This window comes from Manis pentadactyla, chromosome 4, assembly GCF_030020395.1.
Source record: "Manis pentadactyla isolate mManPen7 chromosome 4, mManPen7.hap1, whole genome shotgun sequence".
Classification (NCBI taxonomy): domain Eukaryota; kingdom Metazoa; phylum Chordata; class Mammalia; order Pholidota; family Manidae; genus Manis; species Manis pentadactyla.
Genome location: NC_080022.1, coordinates 170035410 through 170061227, shown reverse-complemented (window position 1 = coordinate 170061227; position 25818 = coordinate 170035410). Strand labels below are relative to the sequence as shown.

The 25818-nt window shown below is 50.0% G+C and overlaps 2 protein-coding genes across 3 annotated transcripts; both read left to right on the top strand.

The window, feature by feature from the left end:
* The first annotated feature begins 3239 nt into the window (after positions 1-3239).
* On the top strand, positions 3240-9792 carry KRT32 (keratin 32). 2 transcript variants are annotated; one of them, XM_057501477.1, is made up of 7 exons: positions 3240-3754; positions 4429-4511; positions 4675-4831; positions 6115-6276; positions 6357-6482; positions 7218-7438; positions 9342-9792. In XM_057501477.1, the coding sequence occupies exons 1-7, from the start codon at positions 3296-3298 to the stop codon at positions 9469-9471; spliced, it is 1338 nt and encodes a 445-aa protein (XP_057357460.1). In that variant the 5' UTR covers positions 3240-3295; the 3' UTR covers positions 9472-9792. The 2 variants fall into 2 exon arrangements, with proteins under 2 accessions (XP_057357460.1, XP_057357461.1); XM_057501478.1 differs by having other exon boundaries at positions 7218-7442; positions 9342-9456.
* An 11517-nt stretch (positions 9793-21309) lies between these two features.
* LOC118911177 (keratin, type I cuticular Ha8-like) lies at positions 21310-25410 on the top strand. The gene is given in 10 exon segments (XM_036882900.2): positions 21310-21514; positions 21517-21707; positions 21901-21983; positions 22785-22934; positions 23298-23396; positions 23398-23452; positions 23541-23666; positions 24040-24260; positions 24776-24881; positions 24984-25410. Coding segments are annotated over 10 exon segments (1302 nt in total). The 3' UTR covers positions 25050-25410.
* Positions 25411-25818: the final 408 nt, after the last annotated feature.

The window sequence follows — 25818 nt, the reverse complement described above, 5'->3', positions numbered from 1 at the left end:
TGGCTTCTCTCTCTCTCCTTTAGTTCCAAACATCTGAACTGAATTTCTAATTTCAGTCATCGTATTTTTAATTCCAAAGAGCTATTTTTGTTCTCTGTTCCTCATTTATAACATTTGGCTCTCATTTCAAGAATGCAACTGTTATACTCATCCCTGAGGTTATTACAGGGATGAGTTACAGTTTTAAGATTCCTGGGCTCACTCCTGGCACATGGTACCACCTTAGCTTTGGCCTTCCTGGAATACCTTGGCTGGTTTTCCTGAGGCTCGAGCCCCCTAAGAGGATGATGGCTCATGATCATTCAGTTCAACAAACCCTTACCGAGCCAGTGGAATGGGATTCATCAGACCAGAATTCAAAATCATTTGGTTCTATCTGATCCCTATATTGTACTTCTGCCTATTTCTCTGGCTTCTCTCTCTCTCCTGACTTGTTTTTTCAGTAGAGACAGTTTTTTTCTGCAAAAGGAATTCTGGTGGCAGGATACATGTCTTATTAGACAGTTTTGGATTCTGCATTGTTTTAGTTTCCCCAATTTCCTCTTCACTGTTCTGTTCATTTGCTTGTTTTGCTTTATCTGTTTTTAATGTTGGAAATTTCTCTCAATATGCAGTGATCCTTCTGTTTACATTTAATTACAAAACACTAAGAAGTAATGGGAGGTGCTGTGTACGGGCAGGTTGGCAACCTGGCTTTTTGGATGGTAGAACTACCTATGTTCAGTTGTTGTCAGTCTTTTCTCAGGGGTCATTCTGTTTTTTCAAAGAATGGAGGGAAGGAGCCAAGTCCCAGCATGCCTCCTGCCTGCCTTATTTGAATAGGCCCTTCATCCTGGACCTACTGAGCACCAGCTCTCAGTATTTCTTCCTTGTTTCCTTCTACTTCTCTGGCTTTCTTTGCATGATTGTCCCTTCCCTCCCTCTCCATTTTCTAGTAAATTCATTAGCCCAAGAGTTTTGCTTTGTCCTCAGAGAGGGTAGGGAAGGGCTTTGAATTCAGATAGACCTGGGTTTGAAAACTGGCTGTGCACCCTCTTCCCCTGGGGCTACCCTCCCCCACTTCCTCCCCCCTCTTCCCCTGTTACCTGGCATGTTGGCTGGGCCCCTGGTCCTCTGGGGCTTTGAGCACTGCTGCTCTCCTTCATTGCATCCACTCTGATGTCCTTCCTTCATCTGTGAAACAGGGCTCATGCCAGGCATTTGAACTTAGTGGACCTTGCTGACGATCTCTCGGGGACCCTGGGGTGGGACTGCATCATACAGTCCCTCCCCACCTTCCTGGTGTTTTTCTTCCTCACTCCTGTCTCCCTCTCCTCCTCACCCCTTCCTTCCATGATAGTCCTGGGAACATCAAATTCTCCCCTTCCTCTCTCTGATGCCTTGGAAGCCAACTCAAAGCACATGGGGTCCCATCTTTTACCCCAAGAACTTCTTCATTGTTTTATGATGTAAAGACAGTTTTTTCTGCAAGAGGAATTCTGGTGGCAGGTGTTAAGGTCTATATGCTCCTATACCTTAGCAGTTCTCAAAACTGCCTGGAGAATTGTTACATGCAGATGGCTGGACCCCAGCCTCAGAGTTTCTGATTCACTTGGTCTGGGGTGGACCTGAGCAACTGCACTTCTAACATGTTCCCGAGTGATGCTGACACTGCTGATCTGGAGGCCACGCTTTGAGAACCACTGCTACACCTTGTTACAATAACAATGATCTTACACGGTTTTTGGGTGAGGATTAAATGGGCAAATTAATGCAAAGCATCCAGTATGTGTACAGAGTCTGTTGGTGCTGCGTATGATTTTGAATTCTGGTCTGATGAATCCCATTCCATCTAGCTGGTATTGCTGTCACACCTCCTCCACCTGATGCCACTGACTTCTCCAAACAGTTAATCCAGATGAAGTAACTGGAATTTATGGTTGTTGCAGGGAATCAAACTGAGAGATGACTTAATCCAACTCTTCCAGTTTGCATGAGGAAACTGAGGTCCAGAGAGGTAAAGTGACTTTCCCGAGGTCACACAGCAAGTTAGAAGGTAGCATCTCTATTCTGACTTTTCTTAAGCAACACATTTTTTGGGGAATAGGGCTGGGTGGCATTTTCCCTTCTCTGCTCCTTCATCAACACTTCCAGAAGTATATGAAAAATAAGACAAGTACTTAAACCCCAATATTATATCGAGAAGATTAATGAATAAAAGGTGGCTATATAACACACACACATTAAATATGAAGTGGATAAGCCCACAAGTATTATAGGCAAAACTGAAAACCACTGGTCTGGCCTGTTGTTTTCTTAAGGAAGACACAAGGCTTCTGTAATTGGAGACAGCCGCTCCTGGCCTCCTGGCTTAGCTCATCCCAGGGCTGCAGAGTGTCACTTCTCCGGGGAGCTGATGCACACCGCTCCCCACCTCTGAGGCCCCGAAGAGAGCTCTCCACTGCAGAAAGCGAAAGCAGGGCATGTTCCAGCCTGTTCAACAAACAATTGAACTCTTGAAGACTTCTTATGTGCACAGGGGAGGATCTGGAGACGGTCAAGATAGTGTCTGCCTCTTGGAGATGTTCCTGACACAGATCTCTTTATCCCAGTGTGGGGTCCTGACGTCTGTTTCTCAATAGCATCCACTTAGAAAGATGTCCCTGATGCTTAGGCTTTCTGTCCATGTCCTGAGTTGGTCCTCCCCGCCGACAGCATTTCTGCCCCTGGGTAAGGAGATGGCGCATGTCTAGAAGCCTAAGGCTCTTTTTCCTCTCTCCCTGGATTTATGCCACCACCGGTATCGGTGTAGCTTCTGTCACCCACACGTCTCCTCATTAAGGGCCAGTCTCTTCCCACAGGGAATGTTCTCATTAAGAGGGGCGGCTGCTGCCCCACAGAACTGTGGCCTTTCCCAGCGCTGGCGCAAGCGGGGGTGCAGCTGGCAGGGTCATTGGTGGTACAGGGCCAGGACGCTGTGAGCCCCTGGCAGCCCCACCCTGGTAATGAGGGCCCAGGGGTGGAATTGAATTCTTTGAAGACGTGTCCTGGAGCTCTCTGCTGGTGATCAATGAAAGCAGCCCAGAGTCTTGCTTTAGCCAAATGACAAGCTTGGCCTCTTTTATGAGGAAAGGAACTCCTTATTGGAAACCAAATTACAAATTAATTAGCAGCCTCTTCTGGGGTGGAGTATAAACATCAACACCACTGCATGAGCCCTCTCACTATGCGGGTATAAAAGGGCCCTAAACAGAGTGGGGTTTGTAGACATTGGTGATCCAGGTGGCTGCAGCTGAAGAGAAGGGGCCTCCCCAGCATGACGTCCAACTGTTCACCAGCCTCCATCAAGAGTGGCCCCCGGCCCCCCTCTGTCTGCTCCAGCAGCATGAGCTGCCGGCCTGAACTGTGTCTGGGTTATGCCTGCCAACCCTCAACATGCGTGTCTTCCATCTGCATGCCCACCACCTACCCGTCAGCTAGGTGTCTCCCCAAGACCTACCTACCCAGCTCCTGTTGGCCTAGCCAGCCAGCCAGTGGCATCTCCAGCTCTGTGAGTACCTGCTGGTACTGTGAAGGGTCCTTCAATGGCAGCGAGAAGGAGACCATGCGGGTCCTGAACGACCGCCTGGCCAGCTACCTGGAGAAGGTACATCAACTGGAGCAGGAGAATGCCAGCCTGGAGAGCAAGATCCAAGAGGCCTGCCAGTCTCAAGTGCCCACCACGTGTCCTGATTATCAGGCTTACTTCAGGACCATTGATGAGCTGCAGCAGAAGGTGAGGGCAAGTGGTGAATAGACTCACTGGGAGGGCAAGCAGAAGAGCTGGCATTTTAGATTTGAATCTCATTAATTTATTAAGATATGTTCAGGGAAAAGAGACTTCCCTAGGGCATAGGGTTGTCTCATAATTTGAGGGCTCAGTCAAAACCTTTACTGTGGAGAGACCTGGGATCTAGTCTCAGTTCTGCCATCGAATGACTGTAAGACTTTGGGAGGAAACTTCCCTAGGCCTCAGTTTCCTCATCTGTAAAATGGGGATAATAATGGTCTTTATACCTAATGCGGCTGTCAAGAGGATTCCATGAATTGATGTAGGTAAAGTGTTTAGCACTGTCCCCAATGCGTGCTGAGTTTTCAGTACATGTTAGCGCTTGCTAAGGACTCTTCTGTCAGGTGACTGATTAGGCTTAATGAAATTCTTTTCTTCCACATTGCTCATTGCATCCAAAATGGAGTATTTGGATTTATAAAGACAAAGGTGCTTAAAAAATAAATCTCATGTTCTCCAAGCACAAGTAGTTTACTACATATCACCACAAGTTCCAGGGAAAAGGGGCTTCTGCAGCAATGGCTGCTAGGCTGCCCATCAGCTACCATCTTTTCCTCATCTGGGTTCTTTTTCCTTCTTCTCATCCTGGACTAACTCCCTCTGTGTGTCTTGGCCCCCAGGTTCTGTGCACCAAGGCAGAGAACACCAGGTTGGTCGTGCACATTGATAACGCCAAGCTGGCTGCTGACGACTTCAGGACCAAGTGAGTTTGGTCAGGGGATAGGGGTGCATCCTCTCCCTGCCCATCCTTGGGGCAGCTTTCCATTAGTTTTGTAGAGAGTTGGAAAAGCCTCCAGTATTTTGAGGTCCTGCCCGAGTTCTGCATTCAGTTTCACCTTTCAGTGGCTCACTCTGTCCTTGCACAGGTATGAGATGGAGCTGGCCATGCGGCAGCTGGTGGAGGCCGACACCAACGGCCTGCGCAGGATCCTGGACGAGTTGACCCTGTGCAAGGCCGACCTGGAGATGCAGGTGGAGTCCCTGAAGGAGGAGCTGCTGTGCTTCAAGAAGAACCATGAAGAGGTGAGCCCTGAAGTCAAGCTGAGATGGCCCTGGGAAGCAGAGCGGGAAGAACCTGGGGCTTTGGGTTGGTTAGACATGGGTTGAAATTCCCAGACCTGCCATGTATGGTTTCTGCGACTGCCCAACTTATTTAACCTTCCGAGCCTCCGCATCTGGAAAACAGGACAACACTGCAGGACTGCTGAGAGCCTGAGTGAGGTCTTGGGTATGGAGCACCTGTTCCTTGGTCAGTGCTCGGAAATGCAGGCGACCTTGCCTTCCACATTGCCTGGACTTGTGCGACTGCCAAATGCTTGTGACTGCGTTTCATTTTCCCATGAGAGCCACATACGGAGTAGAGTGTTGCCCTAGGGCCAGAGCCCGGCTGTGTTCCAGGACTCCCAAGGATGGCCTGCCCCTCTCTGCCAGGCTAGACTTCCGGGGAAGACCCCACCTCTTCCAAGGGAAAGTTGAGGTGCACTGGTTTTCTTTTTTCTGTCCCCATTGTCGCTGTTCCTCTCTCCTATTTGCATATAACATACTTAATCAAAAAGCCACAGGACAACCCTTTACTTTCTGGTCTTTCCTCACCTCTGGCCTTCGGAAGGAAATCTCTCTACTCTGGGCACCTGTGTGCTGCAAAGCCCACCTGAGCTGTGGTGTTTTCTCCTCTGAGTTGGCTCTCAACCTCCTCACTTGGGTTTTGAAAGAACAAGTGCCTCTGAATCCTGGCTGGGTTTCTGCAGGCTTCAGTGTAAAGCAATGAACCATCAATCATCATACACTCACCAAGCGCCCTAAGGCATCTGACTCAACCCACTTAAATCTGAGAACTGGGATCCCCACCAAGAGGCCACTAATGAGGGATCATCGCACGCCAGCAGCCTCAGAGACAAATTTCTCTCTCTGGCAGCCAAGCCTGGGGAAGATGCCTGCTCCAACTTGGACCTTGAATCAAGTGAGGCCAGGTTCCTGCTGCCCTCGTGCCCAGATGAACACACACTGGGTGGGTGGCTGGGAATACGGGGCATGGGTTTCCCATTTTAGCCCAGATGGATCCAGCAAACCCGAACGCTGCTCTTGGCTTCTGCTGTCATGACAGGAAGTGTTGCTTGGAGTGTCTCTCTCATCACAGGGATGTCGGGCTGGAGTTGGACAACCACGGGGACATGCAGAGTGAATGTAGTCTGCAGAGGGCCCCTCTGACACAGTGAACTTTAGCATCTTTGGTTCCATGTCTCCTTGGAGAGGTGGGCCAGGGTTCTGTGACTTCACCTTTGCCTGGGGCTCTTGTGCCTTTTCAGGAGGTCAGTGCCCTCCGATGCCAGCTTGGGGACCGCCTTAACATTGAGGTGAACATTGCACCTCCTGTGGACCTGAACAGGATGCTGGAAGAGATGCGGTGTCAGTATGAGACCCTGGTGGAGACCAACCACAGGGATGTGGAGGAATGGTTCAACGCGCAGGTGGGCCTCTTGCAGGTGGGCTGGCCTCCTTAGCATCCCTGAGAAGCACTCCCAGCCTTCTCCTGTCTCCCCCATTGCAGATGGAGGAGCTGAACCAGCAGGTGGCCATGAGCTCTGAGCAGCTTCAGAGCTACCAGTCAGACATCATTGATATGAGACGAACGGTCAACACACTGGAGATTGACCTGCAGGCCCAGCACAGCCTGGTGAGTGCTGTGGGCTGGGCTCTGATCCCAGGTGGCACTGAGCGTAGGTGCAGACATCCAGAAAGAAAGAGGAGGGGGATGGGGAGGAGGTGGCGGCCCAGATTCAGTCCCCAGAGATGTTCACCCAGCTGACCTCTCCTAGAGGGAGGTTCTTCCCAAGACCCAGCTCAGAGATAAAAGGGGCATGTCTCAAATCTGACCTGGGTTAGGTGGACACTGTCAAATACAACTCCCCAAGGAGGCTTGCTCTCTGCTAAGCCTGCCTTTTCAAACCCATGCTTCTCCACCCCACCTGTAGAGCTTTTACAAATCCCCATGCCCAGGTTCCACTCTGGATGAATGAAATCAGTCTCTGGAGGTGGGGCCTGGGCAAAGGGAATTTTAAGGCTCCCATGCGGTCTAACATGCAGCACGGGCTGAAAACCACTGATCTAAATGATGCTGTAGGGGAAGAGCCTGGTGAACCTCAGATTCAATGTCTGAAGCCAGACTAAGGCTGAAGAAGGAATAAGGGATTTAAAATCCTATAGACCTGGGTTCAAAACCTGTCACTTACCAGCTGCTTAATTTTGAACAAGTCACTCGACCTTTCTGGGCTTCAGTTTCCACAGTGACTTTGGTAGGGAGGGGCCATTCCCAACCCCAAAGAGAGACTTGGCACTTCTTGCATCTTTCTGAACCAGGCCTGGAAAATAGTTCTGCTCCTCAGTTGTTTTGTTTTTCCTTTTGCCTTAGAGGGACTCCCTGGAGTCCACCCTGGCGGAGACGGAGGCCCGCTGTGGCTCCCAGCTGGCCCAGATGCAGTGCGTGATCAGCAACGTGGAGGCCCAGCTGGCTGACATCCGCTGTGACCTGGAGCGGCAGAACCACGAGTACCAGGTGCTGCTGGACGCCAAGGCCCGGCTGGAGGGCGAGATCGCCACGTACCAGGGCCTGCTGGACAGCGAGGACTGCAAGTAGGTGGGCCCAGCTGAGGCTGTACAGAGGCATGTGTGAGGTTGGAGGAGGCGATAGGAAGCCACTAAATCTACCCGTAAGCTAGAACTCTGTCAGAGCAGGAAGAAATTAGGAAGCTGGTATGAGCCTAAGAAAGGCAGGCGGGTATTCACGCTGCCATCCCAAACCTGGCCCACCAGAGACCGTCTGTTCCATTCCAGGCCAGCAGAGTCCTTCCAAGTGCCTACCACGTGCTGGGTGCCATGGGGAATACTGAGATAGATGATGGCAAGGTGTCTGCTCTCAAGTGTTTCCATCTGTCTAGGGAGGTAGGCAACTGGAGGTCAGACTTGGGGAGAAAGTTTTCAGCACTTGGGAGGACAAGAGGTAGGTTATGTGATGAGCTGTGAAGGGAGGACAGCAAAGGTCAGATGGGGCCCATTCATGGAGAACCATGGAAGCCATGCTGGGAGGGAGGGCTTTAATTTACAGGCAATTGGGAGGCCTCAACTTATTATTTTTAGGAGGAAATGATAGAATTTGCTTAACTGCCTACCTTCCCCACTAGAGGGAAAACACCTTGAGCTCAGAGATAATACAAACTATTTTTATTTGCACCTGGCACCCAGTTGCTGCTCAGTAAATCTTCCTTGACCCAGTCAGCGAAAGCTCAAAGCTGCTCTCCAGGAAGATGGCACAGATGGCAGCAGGAAGGACTGAGGAGCGGGAGGAGAGTCCAGGCAGGCAAACTGTTCAGGGGACCGAGGCCGTGGTCTAGGGAGGAAGAAATGCGCAGGGCTGGAATCGGGGCAGTGCAGGTGTCAGCCCCTAGGCGCTGAGGGGGTAGAACAGGCAGGGCGTGCTCGGTGTCTGGGCACAGGACCCCTCCGGGCTGTGGGCTTGGTGGGCAGATTACTGGCTGGTAGACATTCAGCCTTGTTTCCCTGCCATTCAGTCTTATCCTCCAGGGCAAGAGTTGCAAAGTTAAATGCTTTTCAAGGACCAGGCTGTTACTATACATGAGTGACATGAGTCATGCAGGGCCATGGAGAACCAGGGAGCTCTGCCTCGTCCAATCCAGGCACCGTCCCCTCAGGGCCATTTCTACTGTGTGAGATGCATATCTAGCATGGCTGGAATCTCTGTTCAAGGCAAGCTGGGAATCTGGATTTCTCTTAAGTGTTAAATTCTCTTGATTTTTAAACATTTTCAATTAAAAAAAAAATACAGTGCCAGCCAAATGAAACACATTTCAGGCAGGACGTGGTCCTCAGGCTGCCTGTCAGCCTCTGGGCAATTTGGCCTCCATCCAATGCCTAGTTGGGTTGTTTCTGGTTTTGGGCCATACCTGTCAGCCTCTGAGATCATCCTTGCTCCTTTGCCACATATTCTGCCTACATTAATTGATAATTCATCTTACTCAACACCTCCTAAGTACCTGCTCTAGGCCAGGTATGCAGGGTGGGCATACATATATGGCTGCTGACCTCGCTGCCCAGTGGGGAGACAGAGCATAATAGAATTGCCACAAATTACTATGGAAGGAGGTACATGGTATCATAGGGGATTTGAACAGATAGATCAGGGACGGCTTCAAGGAGGAGGTGATAACTGAGTTGAAGGAAGTTGCTCTTCATCCTGAACACATATGGGAGCCACTGAAAATTTTAGGCAGGGGACAGACATGAGCAGATTTCTGTCTGTAGAAGATCACTCTGGCCACTGAGCTGATTGTGATAGGAGATGCAAGACTGGGCTTAGGAGGCTGCTGGCACCACCCAGGTGAAGACGATAGAAGGAAAATTAGTGAAAAAGGTGTGCAGTGGGTGAGTTAGAGGGATGCAGGGCAGGGGTGGGGCCAGCTGGGTTTGTTGCTATGTTGGGCTTCTTTCTTATCCTGCCTCGTGTGCCTTTCTTCTGCAGGTTGCCCTGTCCCCCATGCTCCACTCCCTCCTGTCGCCCTTGTGCGCCCTCTCCCAGCATGCCCCGCACCGTCTGCGTGCCCCGCACCATCTGTGTGCCCTGTGTGCTCGCCCCCACGGGCCGCTACTGATGTTCCTCGGCATAGGTGGGTCCTGGAGGCTGGAGTGAATGCCTGCTGCCTCCTCAGGCCAGGCCTGACCATGGTCCAGTGGCCACCAAGAGAGCAGGGCCAGCCCGGCTGGCAGGGAAGACCCAGAGCAGCACCAGCAGGTGGGTGGTCAGCAATGTGCTCTGATACTGCAGGGGCACTCTTACCCCTATCTCCTAGAAACCGTCTCTCATTGCTGTGGACAAACTGCTCTCTTTGCTGACATTTCTGGTTGTCTTTGCTGCTCAAATGCATGTGTTCTCAGCTAACTGCCAAATAAACCCTCACCCAGTGGTCCTGTAACATGTTTTTGTCTGTCATTTATGCTGCTGTCTCCATCAGCCAGTTCTGTTCAGCTGGGCTCAAGAGGAACGTGGCCAAGTCCTATATTTATGTTTATGCCCTTTCCTCTTTCATAGAGACTTGAGAGACATTTGCTAAAAAGGCCTGCATGCCATAAACCAGTTAGAACCAGGCAATCAGACCAGAGCCAGGTAATAAAAGAATAAAGAATGGAGAGAAAGAATTACTCCAGAACACATGGCCAAATGACTGTAACTGAGAATCATACTGTAAGAACCCTACCCCTCAACCTCATTACAGCAGGTACAATGGGATCATTCATTCATTCAAAAAATCTTCACTGATTGCCTCTTAGGTCCAAGTTCTGTAGTAGGGGCTGGCTAACCCAGGTGATAGTTCCCCAGACACTTTGTTAATAATGCCCCATTTAATCCTTCCTACAATCTATAAAAAAGGTACCATCTTTTTCTCCTCTTTACAAATGAGGAAACTGAGGCCCAGAGAGATTAAGAAACTTGCCCAAAGTCACACAGCTAGTAAGTGGTGAACCTGGGATTCAAAAATAGGCCTTTAGGATCCAGAGATGCCCAACTAATTCATATTCTGAGTCTTCACTATTTGCAAACTATAGCTGGGTGCAGGGGTTACCAAAAAATGCAGTGATCCCCACCATCTGGACACTTACAATTAAGAGAGGGAGTCAGTGTGTGTGAGGCCCATGCTTCCTCAGTAACGGTCTAATGATAATAATAATAAATAATAATAACCATTGCTACCACTTATTGAGCACCTGTGAGGCACCTGGCACTGAGTTGAGCACATTACATAGATGAGCTTATGTAGTTTGCACAACCACCTTGTAAGATAAGCATCGTGTCCACTTTGGAGACGGGGAACTGAGGAACGGAGAATGGTTTGGTCAGTTGCCCAAGCTACATGCAAGGACAAACACTTGAACCCAGTTCCAGCTGCTTCCACTGCAGTGTTATTCTCACCACTCCGCTTCACTGCCAAATTCCTCCTAGAAAGAGTACACACTGACAAATACTGGGAGAAGGTATGAGCTTGGGGAGAGCAGAAGTGGCTTCATTGGTTGATGGCATTTGAGATGAGCCTGGAAGGTTGAACAGGATGTCTATAGAGCAAAAGGTGTGGGTGTGTGGGGTCTGCAGGAAAGCAGAAGTCATGCCTAGGAGGCCTTGAGTGGCTTGCCGGCTGGAGCAGCAGCTCCCTGCAGAAGTGCAGTGGGAATAATGGTAGGAAGATGTCAGGCTTTAGGTACCCCATGAAGAGCCCTGTCTCCATCCTGAAGGCATTGGGCAGGCTACTGCAGGAGTTGAGCCCAAGGGTGACATGACTGGAGTGTGTTTTAGAAGTTTTACCAAGGAGTGTAATGAGATGCTGAGAGGATGGCTGAGAGGCAGGGAGACAGCGGCTGAATAGTGTGTGCAAGAAGCAAAAGGGGTCACAATGAAGGCAGTGACAGTGGGAATGGGACAATAAAGTATTAATTTGAGGAACTCGGTGAAGGACCTGCTTGGGAAGATTGGCCATGGCAGGTAAAGTAGAGAGGGCCGCAAACAGACATCTTGGATACCTTTCTGAACCTTACCTCCAAACACATAGTTCTTCCTTAATGAGCTGAGGTGATATTTCTATTAAGGATATAACCTCTGGACTTGCCAAGAAATGATGAGGAATGGATTGGATCCTGAAGCTGCCTGGGGCTCTGTGGACATGATCCCACATGCATGTCTGGCAGACAGGGTCATGAGCCTGACAGGAGACACAAACACTGCTTAGCCAGCTGTGGTTTCTGGTTGGGTGGCAGGGGAGGGTGGTGACATTTCAATGAGCTGGAATGCCAAGGGAGAGGGGCTTCTGGCTAACTGGATGTTCTAACAGCAGAGTGCAAACCAGCAGGCAGTCCTTAATGTCAGCCCCTGTGCAGAATTTGTCTAGAATGTGCAGGGGGTGCCCTAGATCCCATCTCTTAGAAACCATCTCTCATTGCCAGCAAATTGCTCTCTTTGCTGATGTTTCTGGTTGTCTCTGCTATCTCAAGAGCATGTGCTCTTAGATAACTAACAAATAAAACCTCACCCAGTGGTCCCATAAACACATCTTTCTCTGTCAATTAAGCTGCTGTATCCACCAGCCAATTCTACTCAGTTGGGCTTAGCTTGATTTACACAATAGACTGAACAGAACCAGATCTCTGCTCTAGAATCCCAAGCCTGTTCTGTCCAATATGGTAGCAACTAAAACTACATGTGGCTATTTAATTTTTAATTGAATAAAATGGAATTTTATTTAGTTGCCCCAGCCACATTTCAAGCACTCACTACTTACATGTAGCTAGTGGTACCATACTGGACAATGCACATAGAGAATATTTCTATTATTCCAGAAAGTTCTATTGGAAAGTGCTATCCTAAATGGACAGAATCACAAATCACAAGGAACCTAACAGAAGGTATGGCCCAGCCTCTCCCATTTACAGATGAGGAATTTAAGTCCCAGGGAGATGAAAAGATATGCTCACAGACACACAACCAACAGGTGGGAACTGAAGCCAAGTGTTCTGATGCCAAGCCTCCAAGTTCTCTCTGAGCACTCTATGCTTTCTCTAAGCACCAAGGTTTATTACTACTTCAAGCTAATAAATATATTCCCTTTCCCCTTCTTTCATGTCCCTAAGAATAGAATCATTTTCTCTTGTGATGCTGAAACTCTTTCTTGGGAATATAGTTCCTCTTTAAAAAATGACTAGTAACACCCAAACTCAGAATCTTCTTGTCCTTAGAGCATTTGAGTCAGTAAGAGCTCAGAGCTCAGGCTGTGGCCAGAGCTACAGCAGGAAAAATCACATAGGAGTTGCAGGCTGGAGCCCAGGCCCCTGGACCCTAAGGAGACCTCTGCAGACTCCTTTTTCCCCTAGAACATATTGTCCAGTGAGGTCAACCTGTTTCCTGTTTTCACACCTGTGTGTCACTCCAACTTGCCAAGACCTGTCTGACCACCCAAATGCCCGTTAAAGCTTTTTATATGGAACCAAGCCCCACAGCCCAGGGCTGGGAGTGCTGCCCCCTGCTGGACACAGATGGCCATCATCTTCTGCGTTCACATGGTATTTCCAAGCTAGAGGCTTGCGAGCGCGTCTTCAGCCCAGTCCATCTCTCCTGTTTGATGGATGAGGTAGCCGTGGGCATAGACTTTGGGAAATGTTTATGCCCACCAGCACCAGGACCTCCTGGAAGCTGGACCCAGCACTACACACATGATGAATCTCAGAGGAACTCTGTCCTCATAACAAAGCATCTGGGTTTAATTAACTCCGGTTTATAGGAAAACTTGGGCAGAGCCATGGTAAACTAATAAAACCTCTGGAATGTTTGATGTTTGAAGAAACTCCCACAAGTAGCAGGGGTGGAGATTGGAAAAGGAAGGACATATGGTTCAAAGACAACTTTCCCTGAGGTCATTAAAGAGGTGGCCTCAGGCCTGCCTCTCACTGCCGGAGAGCAAGGCCCCTTCGGGGAGGCAGGAGCAAGGACCCCACCAGGGCAAAGCCACAGTCAGGAAGCCTGGCCAGAAGGCTACAGCTTCCAGAGAGAAAGGCCCAGGTAGCAGACACAGTGACTGGGAGATGGGGTGGTGTGTGGACCATATTGCACTGAATGGTTCTTTCTCTGCTATATTGGGAAAAGATGAAGAAAAGATATGCCAGGGATAACTGGGAAAACTTTTAACAACAAAACAATTCTTTTTGGGCTTCATAAAACTTCATAAACTTTAGCACATGAAGGCAGTGGGCTCAATTTTGCTAAAGAGAATGTTTCTAAGATCATTTGAATTCTATCTTTTTGAACAATTATCAAGAGAAGTTTATTCAAGTCCTCGCCCTGAGCCATAAATAAGTAACCAAATACACCAACGGACATCCTACCGTTATGGAAATGATCAAGGGCTTTGGCTTCAGAAAACCTGGGCTAGAAGCCCAACTCTACTCCTGACACGCTGTGGGATTTGGCCAGCCTCCTGACCTCTGTGCACCTCAGTCTCCTTCTCCCCTTTGGAAGTGGGGGTAACTCTACCTCCTCACAGAGCTGTTGGGGTGGAATGCATGTGACACACTGATCACAATGCCTGGCATGTTGCCAAGCGCTCAGTGACTGTCGTTCAAGGAAATCTGCCTTGGCAGCAAATCCCTGGTCTTCTGATTTTCTCCAGTGACTATGGCAGCTGAGTTGCTTTTCTGAGCCATTTGATGCCCAAGTTGCAGAAATAACAATGGCAGCAGCAGTGACAGGACTACAGGGGCAGCTTCGTTTTCCCCAAGGCTCAAGGGCATCTGGATGAACTTCCGGTCTTGGTCTAAATGCCTCGGTACAGTGGAGGGCCCGGTGTCCGAGGCCCAGCGTCCAGCTCTGGAGTCCACCTGGTGATGCCCTCCTCTGCCTCCACCCTCTGACTCCAGAGCAGGCTAAAGGTCTCCCCGTGTGCTCTGAGGGATCCAGTTTCTAGGCCTCATTGCTTGTTGTGTAGAGCAGGGGTTGGCAAACTGCAGCTCATGAGTCAAATCCAGCTGCTGCCTGTTTTGGTAAATAAAATTTTACTGGGACACAGCCACGCCCATTCGCTTCCATATTATCTGTGTTTGCTGTGTGCCACAACAGTGGAGCTGAGTGGTCATGGTGCAGAGAGACTGTCTGGCCTACAAAACCTAAAATATTTACTACCTGGCCCTTTAATAGAAGACGTCTGATGTAGAGGGAAAAGAATGCACTGGAGTCAGGAGCACTGGGTCCCAGTCCCGGCTTGTGGCTGGCTTGCTCTGAGTCCCTCAGGAGCTCACAGCCCTCTCTCGTCTCCAGCTGAAGCAGGAGCGGGGTGAATTCACCCGCTGAAGATTCCTTCGGTGCAAATGCCTTAGCATCTCTCTGTTCTATTGCCCAGTCTCTCTGGGGTTCCTGCCATGAGACAGGAGGCCCCCATGCTCAGTGAGCTCTCCCTCTTTGGGAGGGCTGCTGCATCTTAACGTCTGTGCCACTCCAGAGAGATGCCAGGTGGTGACTCAGGTGTGGAGCTTCCCTTCTCCGTGGGGCATCTCCAGAGATGACATGAAACATCCCTTTCAGCAACAGAGGACAGTAACAGGAGTCCGAAGGCAGTTCTCTCTCTCTTTTATGAGCTCCTTGTGGATGCTGAAATAATTGACTGAAGGTTATTCTGATGGAAGGGGACATGAAGCTGTCTCAGGGGAAATCTGCATATGGCACCTGCTCCCACAGGGGGTGGATTAAAGTTCTGAGCTTTGCCCTGGTAACCCATCTGCAGCTCAGCTTTCTAGGACCACAGCTTCTAGCTGTAGCAGAAACCCTTGCTCTTAAAGCTGTGCGAGGGGTTACTTGAAGGCTCCCAGCTCCAGGCAGGCTGTGGCGAGCAGCTGTCAAGGGACTCTGTACTCAGTGGCTGTCCAGCCATCAGCACCATTCTGGGCCCACCCAAAAGAGAGTAGCTGATCTCACAGCCATCTTCCCAGAGCTGGGTTCATGGCCAGCCCAGCCTGATCCTTCCAGGGGCTGCCCCGCTTGTCTGCCAGCAACCAGCAATTTCCCCACCAACAAAGGCAGTTGTAGCTGGTTCACTGAAAGCTCCTCAGTGGCATCAAGGAGAGCATGCGGCTCCTAAATGACCAACTGGCCATCTACCTACAGAAGGTGCAGTTGTGGGAGTGGAGAATGAGAAGGTGGGGTCAAGATGCAGCAGTGCAGCAAATGGCAGGTGCCTGACAGGTGCTCCAGGTACTGCTCATACTCTGAGAACATTGAGGAGCTGCAACAAACTGTAAGATGAGACCTGGAGCTCTGGCAACAATGGCAGGAAAAAGGAGTGAGTGTCAGTGTAGGAGAAGCGAAGGGGTGGCTTGGGACAGCATTCCATCAGTGTTCCTGGAGAGGAACTGAAGATGCCAGAAATAAACTCTGGTGTCAGCGACCATTTGGTCCTACATCCTGTTCTGTTCAACAAGCACTGCTGCTGAGGGCGCGATGGGAGGACTCCAGTCAGGACAGGGGTTTCTTTCTTCACAAGTCCATCCTGCCTCATTTAAGGAACACCACCGTTCACCCCCTAGTGAGTGACAGTAGTATTCAAGGCTACCATGTGGGGATCCTTAGTTCTTTTTTAGTTCATTTCTCTCTCATCTTCACACATCCTGTGCTTCTGCAAATTGCTTGTTCCCCACAAAATAGTAACTCACATATGTTATGTTCTCTTTCTCATCTTTGCATGGCCAAATTCTAGCTGGGCTTTAAATCCAGGTGAGATGCCACCATGTCCTGGAAGCCTTTCTAGGGGCTAACTCTAAGGGGAGGCATCTAAGCTCCCTTTGAACAACCCCCAGCTCTGTATTTGAACACCACATGGTGGCATGTTCATCTTCCTATTCTGCACTGGAGTGTGTGTCTGTGCTGCTGAATGCCTGCACTCTGTGTGCCACAACCTCAGGCCCCACACAAGGGCACTTGGGACCTGCACGCCTCAGGCCCCACATGGCGCTCCTCCCATCACCCCAGAGGCTGCTGGCCCAGCAGCAGATCCTGCAAACGGCAGGGTTGGCGGGGACCTCGCAGATGAGAGGGAGGCGGGAAGCAAGAGACTAACCGAGGCTGAAGCCTACCTTACAAATGGCTCATCTAGAAGGTGGGGCACCCCTGCCACTCTGCAGCTTCTCACAACTTCGATTTGCATTTTGGCTTTCCTGCTTCCTCAGTGGGGCCACTTTCCTTCTGTAGTGCCTGGAAAATGGCATCTCTTCTGGTTCCTGGCCAATAAAGTAAATGAATAAATTAATAAATGAAGTTGCATGTTGAGTGTGTCTACTGCTGTCAGGTTATTTCACTGAGTTTCACTGGGCACTGGTCCAATGTTTTTTAAACTATGGATGTGCTCAAGAGTTCAAAGCCATGGTCTGTTCCAGAGCTGGCATGTTCAGTGGGGAACCAGGCGCCATAGAGAGCTTGCTGACTTGCTTTGGGCCACCCATCTGGTGAGTGGCAGTGCTGGGAGCAGAGCCTTGAAACTCCTCCTCCTTTAATGAGAACAAGACCTTAATCCTGCCTTGTCAGCCCTAGGAGACTCTCCCAGGGGTGGAGAAGGGGCCAAATAATGTGGTCCTGCCTGCCTGTGGGGGTCTGTCCCTGAGTACCATGGCCAGGACTCAGGAGCCTTCTCTCACTCTGACACTGGTCAAGAGTACATAAAGGACCCCAGGTTCCCTGTCCCTGGGTGGAGGGTGAGTGGCTGAGAGGAGGCTCCGCCCCAGTTGAAGATACCAGAGGGGAGCTACGGATGGTGGGTCCCGAGGACCAGGTGCAGAGTCTGCTGTGGGACACTCACACCCATCTCATTTTCATGGTTTTACAAGGAAAGTGATCTTGTCTGAGACCTACTCTTTTGAGCTCCCATTTCCCTCTCTGTGCTGGACACCATATCCAGCCCCTATGTTCCCAGGAGCTCTTTTCCAGGTGCTTGACTTCTAGCCACATAGACCAAGGAGGAACTGAGCCCTTGAAGGAAGTGCTTCTTTCCTTTCTGTGAATGCCTCTCCTCTGCAGGTGACGGACATGTCAGATGGGGCCCCACATACCACAGGGGCGTGGCTCTACCCTCACGGACTCTACATCAGATTCCACATCTGAATCCTGGCCTTCATCCAAGGTAGGTAGATGAGGGGCAGAAAGGTGGGGACCCTCACGGAGCCCCCAGTCTGGGCTCCTATCCAGTGCTCTCACCCCCTGGCCTCCGACAGCTGGAGGGAAGACCTTGCAGCAAACCCATTACCGATTGTGCCGTGAAGCGTATGGCTAGTTATACTAAGTGGCATAAATATGCTATCAAAGACAAATATGAGTTATGAGAAAGCTTTTGGTTTTCAGAATGATTTGAATTTCAGAATTGCAGATAAGGTCTTGTGGCCTTGTGCTGTCTTATTAAAAGTAGTTTCATTAGCAACTAAACTCCGCTTTATGGGTTGTGAATCCTCCCAAGTGACTCCTAAGGAAGATTTTATAATCCTCATTTCCCATAAGAGAACATGAGAGCTGTGTGGCTTAAAAAACTTAGTAGAGCTAGAATCTGTCAGAAGTGTTATGAATGTAAGGACAAAGAAAAAACAGGAGCTTTTTTCTAGACAGTCGCAAAGGAAAGCTAGTTTCAAGTTGGATCTGCCGCTGGGCCCCCAATGGAGTGATGAGCAGAAAGGTGGTGACCCGTCCAAAGACCTGAGTGAGGGCAGCACCACCCCTCTTGAACCAGCATCACAAACGTCTCCCCCACTCTAAGGCAGGGACCGTGCCTTTTACAGATGAACTCCTAGTGTCTACAGTATGTCATGGTAGGTGGAAAATAACATTGATAAGCGAATACACCTTGTAGGTTAGGGGGCAGGATCTAAGAAGTCAAATGGCCAAATCCTATCTAATTCAAATAAAAACATGTATTGTTTGCCTTCATCAAAGCCTCAAGAGTTGCATACCTAGAATAATAAATTGATATGCTCAGCCTCTTCTTGTAACAGTCTTCGTGATTTTCTTGACCTACATTTTTCTTTGGCACCATTTCCTAATGCCTAGGAGACATGGTAGTATGAGGCTGCACACACAGGAATTGTCTTCAGTCTTTGCATCCACAGCAGTTTGTGATGGGTGAAGCTCCCAAACAGGGTACAAACCCCTGGAAGCTTCCACGCACCTTCCTGTGGCGGCAGCCGTGGATCGAAAAGGTAAGCTGTGGGTTAGGCGCAATTCCCAGGTGCTAGCCTGCAACTCCACCTTCCTCTCCTGCTGTTTGCGTTACGCTCATATGGAACAACATCATGTTTGAAAATAGCCTCCCAAGACCATAGCAACCCACTTCCATCTGCAGTAGGCTTCCTGTCTCTAGAGGTTGCTATTTCTGAAGTCAGAATCGGTGCCGAGAACTTGGGGCACACAGGTAAGTGAAGCAGGGCAGAAGGCTCCCGTGTCTCACACTCTGTCTCTGCCGCTGCTTGTCACAGAACCTGGCTCATATTTGGTCACCAAGCACCACAGGGACTCTTTTTAAAGGGTCGGGAAGGAAAGCAGTATTAGGTCTGAAGGCGAGGATCCTCACCCCACACTTATCTCTTTGAAAAAAGTGCACATCAGTGGAACCAAGCTACTTCACAGAGGAATATGCAACGTGAGTGTCATTATGCAAAACAGCACACCAGGCAGAAGCCCAAGCCGGGACCACGACAGAGCTTCAGTGGGGAGGAGTGTCATCTAGACAGAGAAAGCTTCAGTAGTGAAGTTATGAAGTCACAAGTGTGTATTTTAAGATGGAAGAAATAATGGGTCTTAGCCAATGGAATAAATCTTGCCAGAGGTCAAGGCTAAAAGATGGATTCTATTGAGCAAGTCAGAGAGTGAATTTAGAAGTCTAGTTCTCTGGTTTATAGAGAAGCTTGTTGCTGTGAGTGGAAGAGAGAAACCAAATGGTGTTCGAAGATGTAACCATGCAGATGGCACCCAGGGGCCTCTGGAGGCTGGGATGGCCTGGCCTGACGGTGTTCTGATTACAGTGTCTGTAAGGGGCTATTCACTGATCAGTTCTGGGTGATCCTCAGGCAGAGCTGGCTGCTAGTTACCTTTCTTGGGAAATCCAATCTGGATAGAATTCTTAAATTCTTTATTTCTTCTCAATGTAACTCCAGTAGCCTGTTTCACATACACACATCTGGTCCCTACAGGGATGTCTGTTCAAGTTTTGCCCAATGCTCAGAGTACTGGTAAATACTCATTTTCTCAAAGATCTGATTATAACACCTGTGGATGGCTTATTCTACATTTGTTCTTCCTGGGTCCTAGGGCCTACCTATCTCCTGCCACAAATATTGAGAGAAAACTTTTGGGACCTTGGCAGTCCTCTGTCTTGGTTCCCTGATACCAAGAGCTAGTGGGGTGTAAGATACAGCGTAATAATTCTGGGGACAGAGCTTTCTCCTGGGCGCCTTCCCACGTGGAGAAACCCCGCCCTGTTGCTTCGGCTCCCGGACACCTGTATTTCCTGAGAGACAAAGAATAAGATAGAACATCAGATGTTTTCTCTCTAACTTCAACTCTTGCCGGTTTCTAGGCCTTATCATTCTTTTTAGTTCTGACAATGACACAGTTGTTTTCCTTTGTGGGGGTGTTGGGTGGGGACGTGGTGGTGGCCAAGGTGAAGAGAGAAAGATTAGACTCTGGGGTCAAAAGACTCTGATACTGAGAATAGGCCTTGCTATTTTATAATGGGGTTGATTTTAGAAAAGTGACTTCCCATCTCTGGTCCTCAAAGCCCTATTGATTTATTTCTTTTATAAAATTAAGATAAGAATCCCCATCTCCCAGGATGGTAGCAAGGATTAAACAATTTTATTGCTCCATCTCCTCAGACGTATGGTGGGTGCTCTACAAAGGACTTCAGAATCAAGGAAGTAGGGAGGGGGAGGGACTGATAACTCAGTGTTGTAAGAGTTTCATAGCCAAGTTCTTATTTGGGATTCAAAAAGATTATTGTTCATTTTCGTTTGGTTCTGGCTTCTTGAGCTCACCTTTCCAGGTCTGACCAGGCATAGTCCTCAAGGCCACCCTCATATTAACGAGCTTCGCAGACACCCTATTAAAAACGGCCATGGGTACCCAATTTGTGGTTGCTTCCTGACAGACAGAAACATATCAGGCTTAGCCAACTGTATGTCAGGGGTGTGGCACAGTGCCTAGCATAGGGGATGTGCCGGGAGATGCACATTGAATGAATGAACTTATTAAAGTCTTAGTGCCCTCGAGAGTGACTCTGAAAGGCAAACGGTTAAGGAAAGAAGAAATGTAGGACTTCTTGATAACCAAAAACCAAAATACCTACCAACCAAGAACCAGTTTCTTGCCTGTATAGTGAAGACTGGTTCAGTCTTAACCCAGGAGGGCAACGCTGTAGGCACAGGGGTTTACCTCTCCTGCCACTCCAATCATGACCAGCAGAAATAGTCACACCTCCAGCATAGCCACATCAACAAGGAGGCCAACCCCAGCCCAGGTACAAACATCAAATGGCTAACAGGACTTTCGTTCGTTGAAAAAAATGGAAAGTTTCTGACCTCCCGCCAACAGCCAGTCTGATATCAAAGAGCCAGGAGGCTCCTCAAATTCACCAACATTTCTTTAATGAGGTGAGGAACTCTTAATGATAAACTCAATGCAGAGTAACAGGATGATGGTACAAACACAGGTGGGGAATCAGGCAGTGAGGTCGAAGCACTGAGCCAACAGTGGGGTATAAAAGCCCCAGCTGGGGTATGAAAGGCCTAGGAGGGAAGTGGGTTGTTAGACTCGGTGTTTGGCCTTCCCAGCTGCTCCGAACCTCCTGTGCAGCCAAAGCCCAACACCACGACCCCCTCCTACATCAGCACATCCCACACTCTGGGCAGCACCAAGACTCCTGGAGCAACAAATGTCCATCTCCTCCACTGACACTTGGGGCCAGCTTGGGGCAGAGGCCAAGGCTGCCTCCCTGTGCCTCTCAGCCCCCCTGGCACATGCCCAAAGAGTCTGTGTGGGGACCACCCCAGGCCGACCCAGCCTCTGTCTGCCGCATGGCTGCCACACCACTGGCCCCTTGCCAGGCACCTGCAACATTCCCGGCAACATTGGGACCTGTGCGGCCATGAGAAGGTGACCACGCAGGTCCTGAACGACCTCCTGGCCACCTGCCTGGAGAAGGTGTGCCAGCTGCAGTGGGACAATGTGGAGCTGGGGACCAAGATCCAGGAGGTGAGCAAATGCCAGGAGTCCAGCGTGTGCCTGGGCTGCCAGAGCTACTTCTGGGCCACCGAGGAGCTCCAGCAGAAGGTGAGGTTTGGGGTAGCCTGGGTGGGGCATTTTGGGTCTGAGGAAGGCAGAAGGGCTTGGCTGTCATAAAACCACTGAGGGCTCAAGGAGTTTAGGGTCTTGGGTTCTTCTGGGCATGAGTGTAGACACCACATGAGGCTCTGGAAGCCAGAGTGTGGTGTTCTATATGAACTGTCTTCCTGCTTTACCTCAGATCCTGGGCAGCAAGGCTGAGAATACCAGGATGACTGTATAAACTGACACCACCATGCTGGCTGCTGTTGACTTTAGAATCAAGTAAGTCAGGCTGGAAGAGGGCCCAGAGTGACTCCGCTCTTCCGTTCTCCTTCCAAGGGCCCATCACAGTCCTGGCCCAAATTAGGCATTCAAATATAGTTGCTGACTAGAGGAATGAATGAATCAATGAATAAGTATCCACCTCATTCTTCTCCAAACCATAGTTTAACCTAATACAAAGAGGATGTGTAGTCTAGATTGGTATGTCCTATGTAATTTTTTCCCCATGTCTGGAAGATAAGAGGGTTTCATGTGTAACCAGAAGCAAAATCAAGTCATTGCAAGAAACTGTCAGTGCATAGGTCATCGACAGACTCACTAACTCTTGGCCGAATCCATCAGAGGGAAGAATGATCACTGTAGCCCCTTGGTATCAAGAGGTGCAATTGAATTTAATGAAAAAGGCAAAAAATGTGAAATAATTAATCCAAGAGGTTCAGTATCAAACTGTAGGTCCAGAAGGTTTACTTTAAAGCCATTCTTTTTCCTGGCTGACTCCTTTGGGGCAGAATGAATACTGCATTTGAAGTCTGAACATGAAGGTTGAGTCCATGTATTTACTATTAAACAAGATATTATAATCCTGGATAGTCCAGTTATTATTTCTGAGCCTGTTTCCCATAGTCAACGGGCATAATGATACTTGTCCTGACCATGAGTTCTGTAGCTACATGATCCAACGCAGTGAATGCTGATCAAGTGAGGAAATGAGGACCCAGGGTGATGAAGGCTGTGGGACTGGGGGCAGCTGAGAGGGGCTATCTTGGCATCTTGCTGACCTCACATCTCCTGCAATGGAAGGCACGAGAATGAGCACTCCCTGTGCCAGGTGGTGGAGGCAGACACATGCGGGATGCACAAGTTTCTGGATGACCTGAGCCTGGCCAAGGCCAGCCTGGAGGCCCAGCAGGAGTCCCTGAAGGAGCATCTCTGTCTTGAGAGCAACCATCAGCTCTCAAGGCCCTGTGGCTGCAGACTTATGGGGGATATTGGGGGGCAGGAAAGGGAGGATGCCTACCTTGAGGCTCTAGGACTAGCACCTGGGCTCAGTGGGCATCAGGAGAAAGGGGTGATCTGAGTGTAAGTCAGGCTGACTCTGTGGGAGGTGGCAGACTGGGTGTTTCTCATCTCCAAAGATTTGCCGTGTGCATTTAAGAAGGTGTCCAATGGGCTCTTGCCATTGACCCTGGGCAGACCTTTCACATCAGTGAGTATGTGGGGTTGCCTCTCCTGTTGCTTTTTGGGGAGGAGTGCAGGTGCTGGGTGCTCTGTGCAAAACCCTTTCTCACATAGGGTGTTGGTCCTTCTGATCCTGCAGGAAGTGAGCACTCTGAAGTGCCAACTGGGGGACAAGCTCTGGATTGAGCTGGACATGGAGCCCACTGTGGATCCGGGCAGGGTGCTGGAGGAGGTGTGGTGCCATGGTGGAGACCAACCTCTGTGATGTGGAGCGGCGGTTCCAAGCCCAGGTGAGGGTGGCGCTGCAGAGCAGGGAGAGACCCTGGCTTCCATCTGGGCAGGGAGGTGGCCTTGTCTCTCTTTGGACTTGTGCTTCAGTCTGAAGGCATCAGCCTGCAGGCCACATCCTGCTCCGAGGAGCCGCAGTGCTGCCAGTCAGAGATCCTGGAGCTGCGATGCCCCGTGAACGCCCTGGAGGTGGAGCGCCAGGTTCAGCCTGTGCTGGTGAGTCCTGGGCATGCAGGGAAGACTCAGCTTGGCTCCCCTCCGGTGAGCAGCTCCTGGGCTCTGTACATGCCTCACGTAAACACAGACCAGGGGCACAGCTTAACCCGTAACTTCCCGGCCTTTGCAAAATGTTTTCTTAGAGGTGGATGCTGAGGAAATGAACCTAACCCAGAGGAGGAAGGTTTTGCAGGCTTACCCTAAGGTCTCTGTTGAAGAACCCTGGGACTTTCTTAGATCACCCAGGGGAAGACTGCTAATGGGAGCTGGATTGTCTCTGGCCTGGCAATGTCTTGGGGTATCATGGTCTTACTGAAGAACCTGAGGGCTGGGATCCATTATTTTTAGCCTGCTACCCACTTTGGTACTGCAGAAAGGCTGTCTGCGGAACTCCCTGCGTGAAGCTGAGGCCTGCTTCAGCACCGAGCTGGCTCAGATGCAGACCCTTATCAGCAACGTGGAGGAGCAGCTGTCTGAGATCTGGGCTGACCTGGAGCAGCGGAACCAGGAGTACCAGGTGCTGCTGGACATCAGGGCCCGGCTGGAGGGCGAGATCACCACATACTGGAACCTTCTGGAGAGTGAGGACTGCAAGTATGTACCCTGTTGCTATTTGTGTCCATGTCACATATAAAAGCAGAGACCTCTTATTGGGAATGACCTAAAGGGAGGGGCTGGTATTGCAGACCCCATCTTTGGGGACAAACTAGCTACCTAGTAAGCGTGGTGAGCTACCTGGGGCAGAGGAGGGCATGTGGGAGCTTTTCAGCTTCTGCCATCGATTATGCTGAGCGCATTATGCTCCTAGAGGCAAATCACTCCCACAGGGGACAAAATACTGGGCTCAGTGCAATTTAGGTTTTGCTAAATTCTCTCTGGAAGAGTATCCTAGGAGCAGGGAGTCTTCATACTCAGCATTTAAAAATATTGGTAAAGGCATTTGCACCAATTCTTTCATTGTAATCCCTCCACAGGGCTGTGAAAAGGGGCAGATGGACAGTATACCCTGTTAAGCAACAAGGAACAAGACTAGGGGCTGTGTTTAAGTTAGGAGGGTGGCTGGCTCAGGCCAGCTCGCCTTTCTCTCCACCACATTCCTTTCCCCACAGGAGGGAACCCTGGTTCAGCACACGGGCATCCTGGGCTCTTATTCCAGTTCCACTGTGGACTCTGGGCATGTCGCTGTCCTGTTCAAGGCCTCGAGGGACCTCTAAGGTCCTCGATCCCTCTGGTCTTCCACGTCTAAAGTGTCTATATACTTTTGTCTCTCATGCACGTCTCACACCAATGTTTCAAACACCTGTGTTTTCTCCTCAGGCTCCCCTGCTGCCCGGGCAGGACGTTGGCCTCCAGCACCACCTGCCCAGCCCCTGCAGCCTGTAGCCCCTGCACTCCCTGGCTTTCAGGACCTCCTTGAGCCTCCTGGGGGCCCTGCTCATGCCCTCAGTGCTGACATACCTCCTCTGCTAGAGGTACTGGACAACGGGAGACGTCTGCAGCCCCTGTGGCCCCACTCTCCAGGCTTCCTGCCCGAGGCTAACTTCATCAGCCGGCTGGGCAGGAGACTGAAGCCAGGCGATGTTTCTCTGCTGTCGGGCTTTCCAGTCCAGTAGCTCAGCCCTGGCCCCTGGATTCATGTCTCCTCTCTCAAGGTGCCTCCATACTCCATTCCCTCTTTCACTGCCTCCTGGTCTCTCTGAGATGTGACAGGTAACCTTGTTTTTATTTTCCCAATAAACCTCACTTGTGCAGCATAAAAAGCCCAGTGCCTGCCTCTCTCAGTTTCTCCACGCTGACAGTGTTGCAGGGAGCCAGCATTCCTGTAGAAGCAGGGGGCGTGGTTCACTCACCAGGGTGGTTCGGGGAGATGGCAAAGCCAGTGGGCACTGCGGTTACAAATGGCAGTGCAGGGCCACGGCACGCACGAGGGCTACCCAGCTCTTGACTGACCAAGCTTATTCACAGCCAGATTCACAGAGCTTTTAAAATAGACTATGATATGAGTCATAAGAAATCCATATTTGGTCATTCAGGTGACTAAATACATATTTCCCAGGTATATTTGGTCTTCATCCACAGTTCCTGAAAACACTGCAGTCTTAAAGGTGAAATGAGTGTTTTGTCATGTTAATGAGAGACTTTTGGACCCCAC